The 20,828-nt window shown below is 37.8% G+C and overlaps 1 protein-coding gene across 1 annotated transcript in view; it reads right to left on the reverse strand.

Annotated features, from left to right (window-relative positions):
• Positions 1 to 20,828, reverse strand: part of AKT3 (AKT serine/threonine kinase 3) — a 130,045-nt gene that overhangs the window by 17,960 nt on the left and 91,257 nt on the right. Inside the window, exons 8-9 of the mRNA XM_026041079.1 lie at positions 17,761 to 17,883; positions 15,560 to 15,688 (exon numbers count right to left, since the gene is read on the reverse strand). Coding sequence (XP_025896864.1) covers positions 15,560 to 15,688; positions 17,761 to 17,883 — 252 coding nt within the window. The remainder of the gene's footprint in view (positions 1 to 15,559; positions 15,689 to 17,760; positions 17,884 to 20,828) is intronic.

Consider the following 20,828-nt stretch of genomic DNA (forward strand, 5'->3'; position numbering starts at 1 on the left):
TACTATTTACAACTGTGCCAAAACACACAGACTCGTTACATCATTGATATTTCCAAATAAACGTTGAAATTTTGGGAGGTGTAAAATACAACAAATTATCTGAATAAGTACATATGACAAAACCAACTAAAATAACTCTGGCATTGTAAAATTAATTAAATGTTTTATGAGTTTGAGCATATTGCAAGCGATTTGCTGAAAAAAGCCTATATGAAATCTGTGACACTTAACATCTTTAAATCACCATGTCTTCAGCCACAGAATAAAAGCATTATATATTTTTTTCTATTTTATGTATCATCACTGTTACTATTTCCCCTATTTGTACTGCTGTTTATTCTTTTCTTTTGAAGCTACTAAAATACATAAAATTGTGAAGCAGGGATAGATTCTTTTTTCAAGGGGAGATGTGGTTTGAACGTGTGATTTATAAAACAGGCAATGGGAAGATAAAACCTTTCATTCTCGAGCAAGGCAAATCACATGGCCAATAGCTCAAGCGAACTGTATCAGGGGCTTTACCTAATTTATGCAGGACTTTACCTAATAATAATAAAAAGTATGAGCAACCTTTTGCTGCATTCCCACAACAGCAACAAAACAGTGGTACAAAGAAAGAGCCAAATGTGATTTTTAACCTCTTTTTACATAAAATCATAAAAAAGCATAAAAGCTGGATTAACTGCCTCCCGAACCCGCGTATCACCAGCCGGGTTCTCATCCCCAGCTGGCAAAACTGGCAACTCTTTATTTTTGCTTAAATACCTGGTTTACAGCCAGCCAGAGAAGCAAGAGCATCAAAAGGGYTTAGTTTAGGCAAAAGGAAAACAGTTCTGAAAAATTTATAAATAAAGAATAATTCATCCCACCTTATGTTAATATAACTGTTATAAATTTATGCATAATGCACTGAGGATAAATACACACTATCTTTTTAAAAATCGTTCTTTTTCCTCCTAATGTGAAGAACCTCTCCAGGATTTGCAGTCTGTGCAAAGTCAGTGGAAGTGCCAGAACCCCATTAACTCCTGCGTTCAAATCCATATAATGAGGATAAGCATGAGAACATGTCCATACATACACATCACCCTACCACTACTGAAGCCTTTTCAAACACTTATTGGATTTGAGGGATTTGGGTTTAATTACCATGAACACAGGTCAAGAAAGCTTCAGCTCAGTGGCAGGAGAAACCTGACGCAACTGCATACTTGGTACCTATGAATAATCCAATCTATTCTGTACCCTGAGATGGATACCTGCTTTCACAAAATCCTTCTCAGGCCACAAGGGCAGGAGATTAGCAATAGGTCACCAGTGCCTGTCCACACAGACTCACTGGGAAGTTCGTACTGGCTCTGCATGCTGCCCTTACAGACGGCCTCCATCCTCTCCAGTCAATTCTTGTCCTCAAGTAATGGTTATTAGGTCCATACATGAGTGAATAGTGTCCTAACAATCAAGTCCCTTCAAGGTCACAGCAAAAAAATACGGCAGACCCACCAAAATCAACTTGTAGGGCACAATCTGAACTACTCYTGTATCTGTTACAAAGCAATGTGTTAGTATTTTCTAGGGATACCAAACAYAAGAATGGCACAGAATACCTAGGTTATAGAAACAGCAACTCCACTGCCTGCATACGCCAGTCAGCTGTCTATTCATGAAGAAAAGATGAAGCTACGTGCTTCCTTCTCCAGAAYTTGCTTCAACAATCAAATCTTTCAGGTATATGACTTCCCTTGCTTCATCTGCTTCATGTGTCATTTTCCAAAAATCCAAACAACCTAGTAAAGATCTGAATGAGGTTTTAGGAGATGAGAGGTCTTGTGTGTTTTGACTTCACTGTGTGGGCAACATTTATTCACTCACCATCACATCATCACTGTACTCAAATGACTCCCCAATATGTGAGGTAGGCTAACTGAGGTTTGGTYTGGAGGACACCATAAGAGTACATTAAAAAAAAAACCCAAAAAAACAGATACTCAGTATTTCTATTAACTGAGGGCAATCTCACCCCATTTGCTATCAAGGCTGTAGTTCAACAACTGCTTCTTTCATTATGATGCTACCCTAATTCATGCTCTCACTCYTGTCTCCTCGCCAAGCTTCACGTCCAGTGCATTGCACAATTCTACAAACAAATTTAGTAGGGAAAAAAAAAAAAAAGAAATAGGTTAAAATCTTGTTTAGCCCAGGGTTATTTTTAATCTGGATTAAGTTTTCTGACCTAATTTACCGCATAGTCACAGGAGTGGGACAGGCAGGGCACGGGGGCTTAACCTGGCACTACCACAGCAAGAAAGGCTGGTCAGAGCCTGCCCTGCAGCTCTCAGTGCAGGGGTGACACTCGCTCCTCCGGCTTGTCCTGCTTGCACACAGCTGCAAGAGCCATTCCCCCTCAATGGGAAGATTAAGGGCCTGATTCTCTTCCCAACTCACACCTCTCTAAAGCATTTCTGCAGTACAAAAGGGCTCCAAATTGGGTATAAATTAATTTCTGCATTCCAACTACTGCATTTTTTACAGGAGCTGATGTTGTTSTAAAATATACACCTACATCTGTAAGAATTAAAAAAGACACTGTTGGGTTTATATGGCTGCTTAAGAGAAAGAAACTCTGCACAGGTGTTGCAAAGGTTTGTATTTTTCCAGTTTTAGATAAACACGCAAGAGGTTAAATAACACACACACTCTCTAACAACCAAGAAACATTAGTCAAGCATCTGCTCCTCGGCATATGCAGGTACTTTAGTGCTTTTATGGATGTTTTACAGGCTCTGGACAATATTATTGTTTCAACTAAAGGGAAAGCTATTTCTTTACATTAAAATTTTCATTTATATTGTGCTCAAAGGGCAACCAAGCACTACATTTATATATATTCCAAATAGAAAGTTCAACACCAGCCATAACAGCATTTGTTTCCTATGTTAGATGTATGTCAAGGGTATTGAATCTCAAAAGGTTTGATGCTAAAAATACAGAAAACAACTGCATATGTTCAAGCAAATTACAAAGTGTACTTTCAAGGGAACTATACAGTACATATACACCATTAAATATAGTCCATTCCACTCATGCTTCAGAAAGCCACTCCCAGTTCTTTTTAAGATTTACTGGGATAGCAAGGATAATCAACAACAATAAAATTAAAAAAAAAAAAGGTATATAGTGACTCCGGGCTGTAGTGACTATCATCCTACAGTGACTCCACCGTATGGTTGTCTTTGGGGGGTTCTGGCAAGTAGTGTCAGTCAGCAGCAGCATGACCACATGTGTGACGGGGTGGTGCTACACGGGCAGGGCAAAGCCCCTCAATCCACACATGCACAATTCACAACCCCGCGCACAAACTGAATTTGGCTTTTGTGAGGTGTAAGGCTGCACCAGTGCTGCTAAGATCCAAAATCATTTTAAATACACTTAGCGCAAGAACATTGTTTGCAAACGCCTATTGGGTTGTTATGTTCTACTTTCCTCTTCTGAGCTGCAGCAACCCGAGACATTTCTGCAAAAGTTCATGCCCGAGGGCTTGGGGAGAGCCTTGGGAAGCAGGTGATTAAATGAATCAGCCAATAAGTCAATATATGTAGAGGCAAACCTTTTATGGAATTTTGCCAGAACAAACATTTGCAGCCAGTGCAACAGGTGAAATCAATTATATACCTACCCTTGACTTCAGTGAAATTACACCTCTCTGGCACTTGGAATGGTATGAGAGACGGTATACTGGGGAAACTGGGACAGCACCAGGAACAATCAGAGCCAAAATTTAGCAAGCCCAGTACTTCTGCTTTTATCGTGTTTTCTTGAAAATAAACATCTGTGATAAACAGCCTCTCAAAGATTGTTCTGCTTCTCCACTAGAAATTCACACAGCTAGCACAACTACTTCCAGCAGGTCACCACAAAACAGTAATTGCTACAACTTCCAGACAAACTTGGATGAACACAGCTACAACCTTGAAAATGGAAGGCTTCATACAACTCACTATCAAGTCTTCTACAAATGCTGGTTACTAATGGGTTTTATCTTTAAAATAACATTATTAAAACATCATTTTCATACTTTGTGCTAGATCACCAAGATAACTTATTGGAAAGGCAGTTATATTTTTGACTTAGTTACAGTTTCTCTTAATACATTAGCTATGGACTTTTTTGATAGGATATCACAAATATTTGTTGCTCAATCAATAATTTTGACAGAACAGATGGGAAAAGATTAAAACATCTAAACAAACTGTCTGCACACCTATGATGTGAAAGAAAACTGAGAACTTGGATACACCAATGCACTGTTAATTTAAGGGGAAATAACTGTTCCCAATTAACCTTACAGTTCAGGTGGAGTGTATGTTCCTTAAGCATTCCTAGTAACCCTTCACACATTTTTATTGCTGCAGTTGTTGGTCCGCTAACAAATATTCAATCACATATTATTCAACAAAAAGTTAAAAACTAGATTTGTTAGAACTTTATACCATATGTGGTAACAGCTGCAACAATGAGAAGGTATATCATCTGTATGTAATCTAATACTAATGAATAAAGGTAATACATGTTTCTTTATACGAACAGACATCTAAAGACAGCCATGATTGCCAATTATTATATTAATTTAGTTACTACAAATGTATCAGTATAAACAGGGAGAGCATTACTGCTCTTACAGTTAAAATCACTTGAAGGGATATTGGTTATTCTCATTCTACAGGGCTGAAAAGAAAAAAAAAGTCAAGGTTATAAAAATTCTGTGAAATAGATACCCAAGAATTCAGTAACAGAAGAAAATTTTCTATTACTGCTCTGTTTTTTTGCAGGTAGTTTTCCTCTACTTTGGAATAATCAGACTGTTCACTTTTTTAAAAGAAACTGTGACTTCAACCAAGTGTAAAAAATAATAGTTAGACTATTGCACATGAATGAAATATCCTAATAAAGGACTCTGAGACATCACTGGCAACACTGTCCTGCCCTCAATTAAAAAAAAAATCCTCAAAGGCAAAATTTCTTCACAGAAGCACAGAATGGTYGAGGTTGGAAGGGACCTCTGGAGATCATCTAGTCCAACACCCTCACATTGCACAGGGCGGCATCCAGGCGGGTTTTGGAGACCTCCAGAGAAGGAGACTCCACAACCTCCCTGGGCAGCCTGTTCCACTGCTCTGTCACCCTCACAGTAAAGAAGTTCTTCCTCACMTGGAGAYGGAACGTCCCGTGTTTCAATTTGTACCCACTCCCCCTTGTCCTGTCACTGGCCACCACTGAGAAGAGTTTGGCCCCTTCCTCCTTACATTCTCCCCTCAGGTACTTATACATAGGGACCAGATCTCCTCTCAATTTCTCTTCTCCAGGCTAAGCAGGCCCAGCTTGCTCAGTCTTTCCTCATAAGACAGATGCTCCATTCCCTTAATCATCTTCATTGCTCTACACAGGAGCCTCTCTAGAAGTTCCACGTCCCTCCACGTCCCACCAGACAGCCTGGAACTGCACACACCTGTCCAGAGCTGAGGGGAAGGGCACGATCCCCTCTCCCTCAGCCAGCTGGAAACAATCCTCCTACTGCAGGCCACTTCCTGGCCTGCATTCCTGGGGGTAGGAAATGGTCTACTCAGTGGACCAAAATAAAGGCATCTGGGTAATACAGTTCTCCTGTAGAATTAACTGATACCTTTCAGAGGAGAAAGTAAGTAAAAACAAGATTCAGCCTGCAGAAACAAGGCATCTCTGGTGTCTTCAACAGTTTGGTATCATTGAGAGAGAAACTGAGAATCAGTTCGTTACTCAGTTATCACTGCAGCCTCCATAACATGCACTACTATATGATGCAAGACTTTTCAGAGATGTAATAACGACAATATTGTGTTATTTCTTTTTGGTAGCTTGCTCTTCTAGCTGAAAAGATTTTTAATTTTACCAACATTAAACAGCATTCCTTCAGATTTTGCTTGTTTTCATTGCTCTCAGAACAATTCAAGAACTGAGACAAAATAGTATTTGCACTGATTAAATGGAAATTAATGGGAAATGCTTTAAACTTACAATATTACAAACAAAGTCTACAGGAAACTGTACTTCTTTACAGAAAAATGTGTTCTTCATTAGAAAATCACTCTCTGCTTTCAAGTTCTGGTTTGCATACAACAGTTTATTTATGGGCATTGAGAAGCTAATCTGTTTTCTAGTCTTTTGTTTGTTTTATTATTTTTGCATATTTGTTACATCTTTCCCCTTGAGAAGTCTGATACTGCATGTGGACAATTAGTTTTTGTGTCTGCTGAGATTAGCCAGATTGCATGGAAATTCAAATTCATGTTACATCGTTGGTTCTTTGGCTTCAGGAGAAGGTCTAACTCTTGTGCTAAAATATCTGCCGTTGCAGCAACTCTTCTCTATATACAACTGAGCATCAGTTTCACACTCTCATCTCAGTGCTCCCTCTTTTGATCTTGATGGCAGTGACTGCAAGCAAATAACCTTTTGAGGCTGCATACCCTGTCTCGTCCACCTTCCATTGCACTCACCTCAGGGACCTGAAGGCAATGCCAAGTTGCCCAAATTGCTGGAATTGAAATTACTAACATTTTTGATGGTTTAGGCACATCAGATAACACAATGTGAAACACTAAAGAATATTAAATGTTAAGAAATAACAGAAAAAAGACCATATTTGAATTTTCATAAAGTAAAAGCATTTCAAGGTAAATCAACTTTTTACATTTGCATTTTTACTTCCTTTCAATGTAAAAATACTTGTAATTCTGGTGTAAAGAGAAAATTGTGAAATTTCCATAATCAGAATGGAAAATATTTTCAGGCATAGACACTCTTCCTCCCTTCCCTTTTTTCCCCAGAAATAAAATATAGCCAAATCCACAATAGACAGCTGCTCAAGAGCACATGCCAAAATTAAGCCATCCTTCCACAGGTGAAAATCTATTGTGCTTCTACGAGGAATCGTGAAAAAGTCAGATAAACAGACAGTGAACTCACTAAAACTATCCCTTTGAAACCAAAAGAATATCACTCAAGCAGAATATATCAATATAACAATGCTGTTTTGATACTGAGCAAAGTAAATTTAAGGGAAATGAGTATAAGTTGTCAGAAGCTCAAGTATTTTTTTTTTGTTGTTTTACAGAAAAAGAAGTAAATAACAAAAACAAATGTTCTGTGTCACCATGAAACATTTAGGTCTCATTCTGTATGTTAAGACAAACATGATCGGTGATACTTAATTATCAAAAGCAAAAATAATGATGGTATCAGTTTCTCTAGGAGACCTCCCAATTAAATATTCAGTAGATTACTTCTTACTTTATGAAATAAATTATATCCCATCCACTGAAATGTTCAAAAAGGAATCCTCATTTTATTGATATTTATATACATTTTTAATATTCTGTTTAATTTATAACTCAAGAGATATTTAAATTAAGACTCCATTAAACAAATGCAAACAAAAGGAATCCTAATTCCTTGTACCAGGGTAGGTCCTTGTACMTAAGTTGACACACAAAAATTTATCCCATTTTTTGGTGGTTATGCACTGCACACTTACTCAGCTTTACATTTGCCTGTATCACAAAGAGGTAATGGTGACTGTGGCAGATTAGCTCTGCCATATGTGTTTCCCAGGAAAAGTATTAACCTACATATATTTATTAAACATTGTAAGAGAAGGTTGTAAAATCTTCTTGTGATGTTGGAAGTAAAATACTCTCACAATCTACACCACCACCAATATTTCATATTAAGCAAAGACCCTCTGCTAGCTTTCGTCAAGCATAGAAAACAACTGATGTATCTTTTTTAAAGGAATAAAGAAGTACAATTTAATATTTCATTTGGACAAAAAAAAAGCAATTGAATATACATTCATAAATACACCCTGACTGCTGGTAGATTCCATTTCTTTTTAAGAGCAAACTTTGGGGAGGGGGAGCGGGTGCCACTCTATTTTGTTCATTCTAACTTGGCGATCAAAGATTTTTATTTTTACACTATTACAGAAGTGCATTTTTCTAGGTTTCCAAAACCACCTTATTCAACCTTCCCCATCTGTCACCATCTGCTTCTTTTTAGCATGTACTTTTCGTGTGATCACATAAGCATGTGAAAAATAACTAACATTCAGATGATTGTCTGCTGGTACATTTGAGGACTGGGCATAATAAAAGTGAACTGCCAAAACGTACTTAACACTTCTAATTTTGTTGGGTCTTGCATGTGAGCTACATTTGATTTTCAAACTGTTTTACAGTTGGGAAGTTGATCAGGTACCCTAACCCAACAGTAAAACTGCGACTACATAATTAGCTCAGCACTAGAAAGATTATATTGAGCGAGAGGAACAAAATCCAGCCATCCATCCACGAGAGGCTTCACACACTCATCTTGCTGGAGCYGATTTGCACCCTGTTGCCAGAGGCAGGGTAAGGAACCCACACCTGAACGGTCCCGACCTGCATCTTCACTGAGCTGCCAGAGGACAAGGAACGTAGGGCTCCCATAATGACAMGGGTGTAGGAAATCTCGCAGAAAAGCAAGAGGAGCAAAGAAACTAAGGAAGTGTAGAAATGCAGAGAAATGCAATGCAATGCAATTGCAATGCAACAACAAAAGAGGTATGAAGCTAGAGAAAAAAWTTACCTTTCATCCTCCAAAAATATACTAACCACACTCAAAGAGAAATTCATATATGAAATTCATTTTGTCTTGTTAGAGCATCACTATGGACCTCTCAGAATTCCAGCAAAGCCACTTGCGAGCCAGAATACAAATATGCTACCACAGACAACTTGGGGGGCGGTGTGTCTCATTATTCCTTCAAAAATAAAAATAAAGTGAATATCTCGACAAAATTTTTTAAAAGGCCCAAAACAACAGTAACCATCCTCAAAAAGTAAACCCCAAATGCCCCCAATGATCAGCTTTCATTAATGACTGCCAGTGGTAGCTAAATAAGACTGAGAGTTTGCTTTGTAGAGCATGATGGAAAACAGAGCTTAACATGCAAGTCTCTTTTGCACCATTTGTGCTAACAGTATTTCAGAGTTCCAACTCTGAAGGTTCATACTGTTCTTAGAGCCCTGTAATTGCCATCTAACATAATTTCAACAGCTGCTTTCCTTTAATTTGTTCCATTTTCTACAAATTCCTGTTTTCTCCATTTACCTTTCTAATCCTGTAGCTGTAGAGTTGGGAAATAAGGGCACTTGCCCATTATTTCTAAAGCACTTAAAGGTTGCCCAGAATTTCAAAAAGCACATTAAGAACTTCAAGGATCTTTTAATCTAAATGAAATTTTAAAGAAATGGAAATCAGTTCAAAAAATTCATTCTGTCCTTCAGTTCTGTTATATTCCTAACCAAAAAATTCTCCAGCTCCATTTCAGCAATTTCTACTGTCTTTCCTCTGTCACAACTCTCTCCGCTAAACACCCTCTTTGTTTTTATTTAGAGAAAATTTGCAAAATAAAGTAATTGTGTCCTTTAGTCAGCTCAAATCTCTTTCCTGCTCACAACTACATTTTCCACCATAAAAATAAGCTTTTCATCTCTAAGCCATGTTTTCCAGCCTGTCATTCCACCTATAAATCCAATTGATTGATTTTCCCAATTCCTTTTACCTGCCTTTTTGACTTGTCTTCTTATTCGTCTTCCTATTTTATTCAAGTTCGGTTCCCTTTTCCCTTAAAAATCTCTTGGATATATTAACCATACAACACAGAACATCATCTTCCCTGTCGCACAATAGGCTGGTCTTTTTTAACCWTCACTTTAGCTAATCTCTCTCAATAGGTATCAATGGATCCACACTTGCCTGGGTTTGACCAGGATGTTGGCTAAAAATAGCCATTTTACACATTTTAAAAACAAGCATTTTCATCCTTTTCCCCACATCTGAAGCAGCAATGATGTTATTCATATTGCAACTTCTCGCTGCATTAAAATCCTACTTTAAAACTCTCCTTTGCTGCAAAAACTTAAAACRATGACTGCAAAAACTTAAAACCCCAACRATAGCKCAAGCCAGCACTGTCATCTCTGAAKTTCTGTGGTTTCTCCCCAAACCACATCTGTTAGTTCCAGCTCGTGTCTGGTAAACTGTGCAGCGGATCATGTTATTCTGAGCTAAACAGGCTATCAGACTGCCTATGGCCAATATCCCAATCCAATATAAGTAGCACAAAGAATTAAATGAACATATAGCTGCACCAGTGACAAAATGCTTTTCCTGGGTCTATGACAATATCTTCTAATCTGAAAATACCTCACCATTCCCAAAAAATTCCTCTGAGAACAGAGCAAAARCTTTTCTTGTTATGAAAAGATCTTTAGACTGATTACTCTGATTTGGCAGGGCCTTCCAACACAACAACAAGGTTTCCCACTGCAGAATTTCAGCCACCTTCAATAGCCAAGTTCTAGACTTTGGGCCATCTATATACCATTCTACTCCCCAAAAAGTGAAAGCTGAAAGTGAGAAATTAGCTGGTATGTGGRGAAAGACAGCTGCTGCTCTTTGAAGTAAAATTCTGGGAAATAATTGTTTACATATGATCCTCCTCCCATTYCTAAAAGAGTAACAGAGAAAACACTTGCCAAACAAGCACAGTCTCATTTGAAGCAAATTTTAAACCRTGCTGATCATATGTCTAAGTACAAAGGGAATGACCCTACTCTGGTCTCATTTATTGCCACAGAGTCTTAAACGATAATAAGTTAGACAAACTATACACAAATGGTGTCCGTTTTCTCTTTTCTTTTCCAGAAGACTACAGTATTTCTTTCACGACATTGTACATCTATTTACTGTGTGCATTTAGGCTGATAAAAAGTAGTCAGCTCCTTCCACTTTCCCCACTTCTAAAATATACCTAAAAATCTTTGATCACCTGCATCTATGAAGAGTAATTTGAATGATTATCCAGTAAATTCCTTGACAGCCTAGTTCATAGAYAAAACATTTTTGCCCTGTTATTAAAAAGATGAAGAGTATCTGGTATTCCATCAAGCTACAAAAACTTCGATTTCTCTGCACAAGAGGCTTCACTTAATGAACATTCTTTGATACTTAATGATCAATTGAAGACTATTAAAATCCAAATTGCTTTGAAGTGCCACAGGCTACATACTACTTCACTTGTGTATTACACAAATAATTTTCTCAGTTTTATTCTTTCTTTTCTTTATCAAGCAAGTGATACTCTGTGGAAAAGTCAGGAGATCCTGCCTTAGCCATTGCAAAACCCGAAAAAGAAACACTATGATTTCTGTTTTCTTCTGTAAATAAATGAGAAGAATATATCTCTTTTCCAAATGAAAAGGTAATTCATCATTTTCACATCCAATCTTYCTTTATCTTTGGAATTACAATGATCTCTATTATGATAGTACAGAAATCAAGGTCTTTGCTTCCTGAAAAATTACTAAGGAATGAAAAATTATAAACCATTCTACATCGTTCAAATGGGGCATACTGCTAAATCTTACAACAGTAAGAAATGTTACCACTCTCCATACATAAAAAAATGAAGTTTTCATCATTTGTACTGTAGATGATAGGGTATTCTATTATTTATCAGATAATCAAATCATTCTGAAAAGTCTACAGAATTTCACAAATAAAAAATACTACTTACAGTTGGAATTATTCAATAATTTTGGCGAAAATGTACATTCATACTGTAAACGTATATAAGCCTTACTATTTGACAAAGGCAAGTATCTTGTTCAGAGAATGCATTTATTCACTACTACATCTTATGCTTGGAATACAGCCATGTAAGACAGAACACCTAAAACCATGTTAGCTTTCTTTGAACTGTATGATACTTGGCGAGGACAGTGGGAAAGGAATKTGCATGTGTACCACCTAGTATAAAACCCTGGACACTTCAGTATCAGCAGCATCAGGAAAAATAAATCAGTGACTGCAGAGAAGCAACTTGAGCTCCAGCGACTAAAGCTGGCTCCAACCTGGCAAACTTGTAAAAGGCTTTTCATGCAGTCCACTGTTTTTATGCAGTCCACTTGATCTTTAAATGGGCAAGGACATTCTTCTGGATCTGTCAGATATTAGCACAGTCAGTCTCAGGTCCCGTATGAAAGGTCAGGCCTCCACGTAAAAAGTCACAGAGTGGGAAGGACACTTCAGTCTCGGAAAAATAAAGTTTGTGGGGAAAACACAGCGAGAGGTAGTCTTATTTTCAAAGCTTATTTTCAGATYAAGAGTTGCTCCAGTAACACTTTGAGAAAGAACTCTGTATGTATCCACAGGAACACCTTCATCTTAAAGACTGCCAGGCCAGGAGGAAGCCTCATACAGGCTTAGCTAATTCCCATTTTCCTGCTGGAAGCAACAGTAAGCTGGCTTTCACAAGATGCAATAGCAAGTAGGACAGTATGCCTAAAGCAGTGGTCCAACATGCATTCAGAGATCCAAATTGAAATTCTGATTTGGAACTGAATCCATAACTCCTTCCCAATTTCCTTAAGAAACCAAGGAGTGCAAAAATACAGCAGTTTCACCTAAAATAAMACACAAATTAATCTCTCAAACTAAGTGTCCATCTTCGACAGTAGAACAGCTCCTGGRTCAGGTGCTTCCTGACTGACAGACTGGACAACCCTGAGGGTCACACAATACACTATCATAGTGAACTGTGTGACAACAACCAACTTGTACATGGGATATTGCAGCAAGTGGCCTGCAGAAGAGAAGCAGTCATCATAACTGACCTAAATGAAAGAGGAAGATGCAAAAGTATCATTAAAGGGCAACTGTTGAGTGGATCTCCCTACCAAACTGGAGAGTATTTGGCTCTGAAAAGAGGCTGAAGGCTACCTGTATATACAGTACACTTATCATGGCTAGGCAAAAGAAAAATACATGCTACCATTTCTCTTGGGGTAAACAAGCAGGAATTCATTATGGCAACAGGACAAAAGTCCAGGCACAAACTAGTTCTCAAGATCTGCAATCTGCAAAAGTAGTAAGACTTTGGCTTGAATAACCCATTTCTACAGCCTCAACTACAATGATAAATGATTTAAATATTTTTATCCTCACATGCATACATCTGAGAAGWATGGAGGACCTGGTCTTCAAATGGTGACTGTAAGGTATGAGTTCTATAGCTCATACAAGATGCTAGACAGCTACAAGACAGATGTACAGGATGGAGCTCTAAAAAAACCCATAAAAGGTAGATAGAGGAGAGTATGAGGCTGCCAAAGAACAAAAAAAAAAAAAAAAAAAAAAAAAAAGGCAAAGTGGATCATTTAATTTGTGGAAAGTGTCTAAAACCCAGAAAATTCAATTGCCCAATTTTCTGAACAACAGCAAATATGTTTCCAAAAGAGAGATATGGAGAAGGAGACGGATGAAACTGAAGAGGATATTTGTGCTCTTTGAGAGTGTTTTCAGGACTGCTGAAAGGAAGGCAATGAGGGGGTGAGAACTGGCAGTGACCMCTGTGCTCATGCCAATGATAACAGGATCACCCTTTGTGCTGTTCTAGTTACTGGAACAAGTTGCTGGGGCTACAGCCCACAAGTGGCTACTGTACCAAGCAAAACAGTTTGAACAACTTCTAAGCAGCTGTGAGAAAGGCTCAAAGCACATGAAGAATGGCTCTGGAATCTTTATAGAAGATAGATAGCAGGTGTCTGGGCACTAAATAGGAAGAAGGCATGTCAAAAATTTACAGTATAGCAAAATGCCATCTCCAAGTCTTTCCTGGAATCTATAGGATGGAGTTTTGCAAATGAGACCAATTTTACCTTTAAAACTAAAGCAACTGATGACTTACCAAACAGCTGTAAAGAACAAACACACTTTACCAAACAAAATTATTTTGGTACTTCAAACTTGTCACCTCAGACTGTAAGTGCTCAGAGGTTTCTTCACTGCTGAAAGAATTAAGGAATATGGAACCAGATGGATGAAGAGAAATGTAGTGTCTAAGAATACTTATTCTTTCATTATAGTGGAGAAAAAGAATGTATCAAAAKATCTTGTTAGGATCTAAAAAAGTTAAACTGGAAGCGCCATATTAAACTCATCAACTATGAACAATTTCATTTTCCTCCTAGACTGCAATATTAAGGAGACTTCAAATTTGCTCTAAGAAATTTAGAAATGGAATTCTCAAACCTGATCATCCGAATGTCTTGAGCACCAGCCAACTGTATCCAGAAGGTGCTGTGTACCAGCCAGTTTCCTTGACACCCCTAATTGCAAGATTCTGAATCAGGTATCAAAGGCAATCTAAAACAGCTTGTTTAGACTTGATGCTGCTACTCAGGATATAAGGTTTGCAGAATTACAGGGCAAAGAGCCAGACTGAATAAGTGCCTCTCTGTCTCCCTCCTTAAATACAAAGTACGTTTTTTCTTCAAAGAGATATGAAATGGAGACTTTCAGGTGGTACTGAGGTACTGCTAAAATATTTCTTAGAAAAAGGTGGGATTGAAGGACTGTCAATCCCTAGAAAAGCCTAGAAAGTCTATCAGCATCACATGCGTACATCAGATACATAGCAGTGTTCCTTGAATCAAGACAACAATGGAAATAATGGTTTATACAGAATATACAGAACCCTTGGCATTAAGTAAAGAAATAATGCTGTCTCTCAGGTCAATAGTGGAGCTGCATTTGGCAACCCAAGAGACATAGCAACATCTGCTGGCACCAGTCAGTACAGTTGACTGAAGTCAGACAGGACAAAGACCAAACGTTGACACCTTTCTTTTTCAGGAGGCATCAGTGAGAGCCGACAGCACTTATACTGGAGCACTGGGGTAACTTGAGTCTCCTCAGAACATCTCAGAGTGGCCAGACGAAAGCTGTGAAGGGAATCAAAACAAGGTCCTTGTGTCCATCTTTTTGGCAACCCTTGAAAAGAATGACGTTTAGCACTCAGAGAGTTGGCTATTGAAAAACATAAGGCAGCCTGTTCTGGGATGTGACCTGAACATTTTGGGAAACYGCTAGTGCTGATGCTTCAGATGCATGCCTCAATCAGTTCCGAGGCTGATACATTCACCATTTTTAGTGGAAATATCTAAAATTTCAACTTCTTTTTGGATAAACACAACCAAGCTCAGTACCTTCCTGTTCACCCTTCTCTCCTCTGAGGCTGCCTAACACTAGCTATAACACTAGCTCAGTTAGACTCATATGCTCCAAGTGACAAGGGAGGTGGAAGAAGACATTCTGAAGAAATTTCTGAAATTATTCTGAGGAAATAACTGAAACATAAAAGCTTCAATGAAAGGCAACAAGCATGTTAAGGAAAATGCATGGTAAAGGCCATTATAAAGGCTAAGCAGCACAGCATCAATACAGGTACAGACTATCACTAAAAAGAAAGACTAGTAGCACATACAATTCTGAATAAAAATTGTATAGTATTAGTAACAAAATCAGTCAGTTCTTTGATGAATTATGAGGAACAGTTTCCATCATACAAATATAGTCCACAATTACATTAAAAATAAACATTTTATGCTGTATTTCAAGAATATATTCTAAATCATACCTCAGGTGCCAGGTATTCTGGAGTACCACAGAACGTTTTCATAGTTGCTGCATCTGTGATCCCTTCTTTGCAAAGTCCAAAATCTGTAATTTTTATGTGTCCATCTTTATCCAACATTAGATTTTCTAACTGTGCATTGGGGAAAAAAATGTTCCCTTAGTATTTCTTAAAGAGGAAGGCTGATGCATTATATTATTTAAGTTAGGAAGTTATTGCTCACAATGCAACATAATTAGCCTAAAATTTACAACAGCATTTAACAGCATTTACTGTTATACCATTTAAATATTTTTAATATTATTTTACAATTTATAGTAGTGAATCATAGCTCAATGAAAGCATGGCCTTTCAGTTTGAAGTTTAATATGTTTTGTGCCTCTTCCACAGAAAGTAAGCAAAAATGACTTTCTAAAGACACAATTATACAACTCTAGACTRTGGTCAGGATTCTCTTCAGTAAGACTTCATAGGTTTCCTCTGTTGATACATGATCTTCATTTATGAAGATGCAGTTTACTTACTGTACTATCATTTACGTTCTTTGGAAACAAATCCTTAAAATATTCGCCTTTTCCATAGTCTTTTGGCTACCACTGATGAAAAATGGCTAGGTAAATTCCTCCTTTTTTACTTGCAAAAACTGTAATTCATATTTCTCTTGAACAGTACTASTAGTAAGTATACTTCTGGATGTTTTGCTTTACTTTTTAAATATATTTTCCTTTCTTTGAAATGTGAAAGTAGAATACAAGCCATTAGGAAATAATAACAAATGCAGTTATAATTGAGGATTATACCAAAACATGGCTAACATTACTTTCCCTTAAGCTTTTTGAATAAGCTATTAGCAGCACTTTTAATGTAGATTAAAATGTAGTAAAATATACTTCTGTACAACCTTTCTCAATAAAGAAACATTGTTATGCTTCTGTTTATTCTAAGTTATATACTGAAAATGCCAACCAAACCCAGTGATAGTCTGGTCTTCCTAAGTGTGCATGAAGCAGGAGGCAGTTCAAAGGTGTTTTCCCTTTGAGTGAAATAGCTTCATAAAACAAGACACAGGTAGGTGATATGTAATGTATAATTTATAAAGTAAAATACYTCTTTCCTTATTACTTAGAATTTAAACTTAATTCCTTGATCAAACAATTCTGTATTTTCCCTAAATGTCACAGTATTCTATGCTATTACAACAGATTCTGCTGTAGTTGGTTAAACCAATGTTCGAGGTTTTGTCTGTTTCCCTGWGCAAAACTTGCCTGAAAATGCTCTTTTCTCTTCAGTTTCTCTAATAGAAGTACATAAATGGAGTAGTGCATATGTATAACTGAAAAACATAATCTGTCAAACAAAGAATTAAACGCTTTTTGTAGGAATGAAAAAAGAATTCTACTTCCTTGCTGCCCCATGGAACTGAGAGGTTCTTTCTACATAAATTAAATTGAAAATGGGCATTTTCTATGGATTTCTATGGAATGGTTCTAAGGAACTTCAAGTGACAGAGGAAGTAGCACATTTTATGCAAAAAGCAAAGCAAAAAAAAAAAAAAAGGTAATCAGACAAAAATCTTCATTCTTCTTTTCTTCTCATTCTATGATGAACTACATTCCAGTATTATGTATTTTTCCTTTTGCATAAGAGGAAACAATTTGAAAATTAATTTGAAATTCTATTTGTACTGTTTTGAACTTTTTTAAATGTTCTTAAATCATACAAGCACACAATACTTTTATGACATAAACAGAATACAGTCATATTTTACAGTCATATTTTCCCCCTTTCTGGGTGGAAATTATGTCCACAATTTCCCTTAAATTGTKGACATGAAGAAATAAACTTGAGATTCTTGTGAAAATCTGGTTTAAGTTATAACTAATGAAGAAAAGGATTAGAAATCTATGCATCTCAGCTGGTATCATTAGGAAGAAAAGAGTACAGCATTTCTCTCTTTAATCAAGTTAAAGTCAAGGAACATATCCACCTATAGATTATTGTATTAAAGTGGCTCCTCCAGTATCATCTAAAACTTTACACTGAACACAGAGGTTTTTCCCCATTAGCTCTGAACAGTGTAACTTTATAATTACTTCGTGTGTGTCCCAATAGTATCTATGAAAACAAAAATTTGATTACTTTTTCTTTTTTCTCTTTTCTTTCCTTTTTTTTTCTCTCTTTTTTTTTTTTTTTTTTTTTTTTACCTTGAGATCACGGTACACAATCTTCCCAGAATGCAGATAGTCCAAAGCAGAGACAATTTCTGCACCATAGAAGCGTGTGCGGTCCTCTGAGAACACCCGCTCTCTCGACAAATGGAAAAACAGCTGCAGGGTAAACAGCAGGGACAGGATTGTAATAATTACTGATTTAGTGGGGGAAATTAACACAAACATAAAACACCTCTCATCACCATATTGTGATGATAGATAGTATACTCTCAGTGGACACTCAGCACTCTTAGACAGCAGCTGGCTTATCTTTTCCAGGTTTCCAAAGGGAGAAAGCGAGCTGTTAAATCAGCGTTTTAATCAATATACCAATCTTGTTTAAGGCATTCTGCTTGCTACTCATTTAACCTTCAGTTACCAGAGGAAAAAAAAAGTGTATGCAGCCGCATCATTCTGTCTTCTCCCTCTACCTTCCTCACATTTTTATTTTAAGCCATTGAGAAATATCATGAGCATATTGAGACAGCCTCAAGTGTGTAAGTAATTAGTAACTTATCTTTGAAATGAAAAAAATATCTGGTTCATACGTTGACTTCAGTGGAAGAGGTGAACTAGCCTTTTACAAAAAAAAAAYCATAAATCATAATCCAAACCCATCACAGTCATTAGAAAAAGCAAACSAACAACTCTTCTTCTTATGTTTGTAGCCTAAGTTATTCTTGTGTTACTTTGGTACACTGTTACATTTCTTTTCTTTTTGTCTCCTTAAAACTTCATAATTACCACGGTACTTTAGAAGACACTTCTTAAACTGAAAAGTATTAATCATTAATTCTTGCAAATAATTTCAGTTGCAATGGAAACATGTAAGCTGAAGCTCAAGTTCTGTAATGTTACCACGTTCTTATCAAATAAAGCATCATTTTCAGGACCTGGAACAACCAAGAAACTAGAATTTGGCTATTTAATGCAGTTTCTGTTTTGTGTTAAGAAAGCTTAGGAAGTCTTTAAACAAAGATTATTAAATATATTTCTGTATTCTATATAAAACCAAATGGACCTTCTTCCTTACAGCTTCATGCTTAAAACAAGCATCCTAGCTCAAGAAGTAATGATCAGAAAATAAGTTCATTCATAAATTACAGACAAGGAAAGCCATAACAACAATATATATTTTTCATTTTCACTCCTAAAAGTATCAAGTAGTTCAGMAATCCAAAATTACAGGCTACACACAAAAGAAAGAAGCATCCAGGGGGACCTGGACAGACTGGAGGACTGGGYGKCGAGAAACCTCATGAGGTTCAACARGGGCAAGTGCAGGGTCCTGCACTTGGGGAGGAATAACCCTGGACACCAGTACAGATTAGGSRTGGACCTGCTGSASAGCAGCCCCACAGAGAGGGACCTGGGTGTCATGGTGGACGACAAGYTGACCATGAGRCAGCAGTGTGCCCTGGTGGCCAAGAAGGCCAACGGGATCCTGGGGTGCATTAAGAARAGCGTCTCCAGCAGGTCRAGGGARGTGATCRTCCCCCTMTACWCAGCCCTGGTGAGGCCACATCTGGAGTACTGYGTCCAGTTCTGGGCTCCCCAGTACAAGAGGGATGTGGAGCTGCTGGAGAGAGTCCAGCGCAGGGCTACCAGGATGATCAGGGGCCTGGAACATCTGCCCTATGAGCAAAGGCTGAGAGAGCTGGGTCTGTTCAGCCTGGAGAAGAGGAGGCTGAGGGACCTGATCAGCGTGTATAAATACCTCAAGGGAGGCAGTGAGGAGGAGGGGGGCGGCCTCTTTTCAGTGGTGGGCAGGGATAGGACTAGAGGAAATGGCTTCAAACTGAAGCATCGGAAGTTCCACAGGAACTCAAGGAAGCATTTCTTCACTGTGAGGGTGATAAAGCACTGGAACAGGCTGCCCAGAGAGGTTGTGGAGTCTCCTTCTTTGGAGATCTTTAAAACCCGCTTGGATGCAGCCCTGTGCCACCTGCTCTAGGTGATCCTGCCTGAGCAGGGGGGTTGGACTCGATGACCTCTGAGGTCCCTTCCAATCTTCGGCATTCTATGATTCTATGATTTAATTTGTCATTATCACATTGCATTGGTTGGAAATTTACACTGCTAACGTGGCACAGGACAGCTTAAGAATTACTGCATTATTTTAAGTGTGTGAATTTCTYAAAATATAATTACACAGTCTGACAAACATTTAAAGTCAACTTCTTCCCTGACAGTCACACTTCAAGGAAAAAAATTTAAGGAGAAAAGTTTATTGCTTTCTTTTGAGCCTAAGTAACCCAAGTCTTCTGTCTATATTTGTATAGGCAGAGACACCACAGTGAACAATGCAACTGCAGTTTAACATACATTGGGTTTCACCATCTAAGCATGGAAGAGTCTGCTTTTTGTCTCATGGACCACAAAATCAGGAGAAGGCTAAATATTTTTCTTTTTTCTTCCCCAAACCTCTCCTGTAGGATATTTATTTAAACAGATGATAAATGCTGCTAAATAAGCAAAATTTCACGCAAAAAAGCAAATTGCTTTTGTGTAATTTGTATGTGCTTTGTAATTTGAATCACTTGTATCTGCTTTGTTGTCTCTTTCACAAAAAAAAAAAAAAACCCAAAACCAAAGAGTTAATGCCACTCTTTTTCAGAAATTTTTCATCTCTGAACAAATGTATTCCCATGAAGTTGTAAGTGTAGCTAGGCCTATGTTCGTATCTGTGCAAAATGACTATTACAGTTTCCTATATGCAGAGGAGACTAATCCTGACTAAACTGACTGGTCCAAATCCTCTTCACCAGTAACTTGCACAGACAAACRGAGCTGAATTGACCCTTGGGCATTTCTCTCACAAATGACCAGAAGCGAAAACAATAAGGACCTTTTTGACAAGCTCATGCCTCAGAACGAGCAACTCAAGGTTAAGAGAGCACAGGTCAACGTGAGCTCTCCAGAACGAGGAGGTGAGCTATTCTCCAGGGTATGGMCCACCAGGGATGCCCCCAGGCAGACATGTCTAGTTGGGAATCAGAGCCCTGGCAAAAGTGTCGGCACCCCCCTTCGCAAGGAAGATTTGTGACTAACACTAACCCGAG

This window comes from Nothoprocta perdicaria, unplaced genomic scaffold, assembly GCF_003342845.1.
Source record: "Nothoprocta perdicaria isolate Ctin4 unplaced genomic scaffold, notPer1 scaffold_278, whole genome shotgun sequence".
Lineage (NCBI taxonomy): Eukaryota > Metazoa > Chordata > Aves > Tinamiformes > Tinamidae > Nothoprocta > Nothoprocta perdicaria.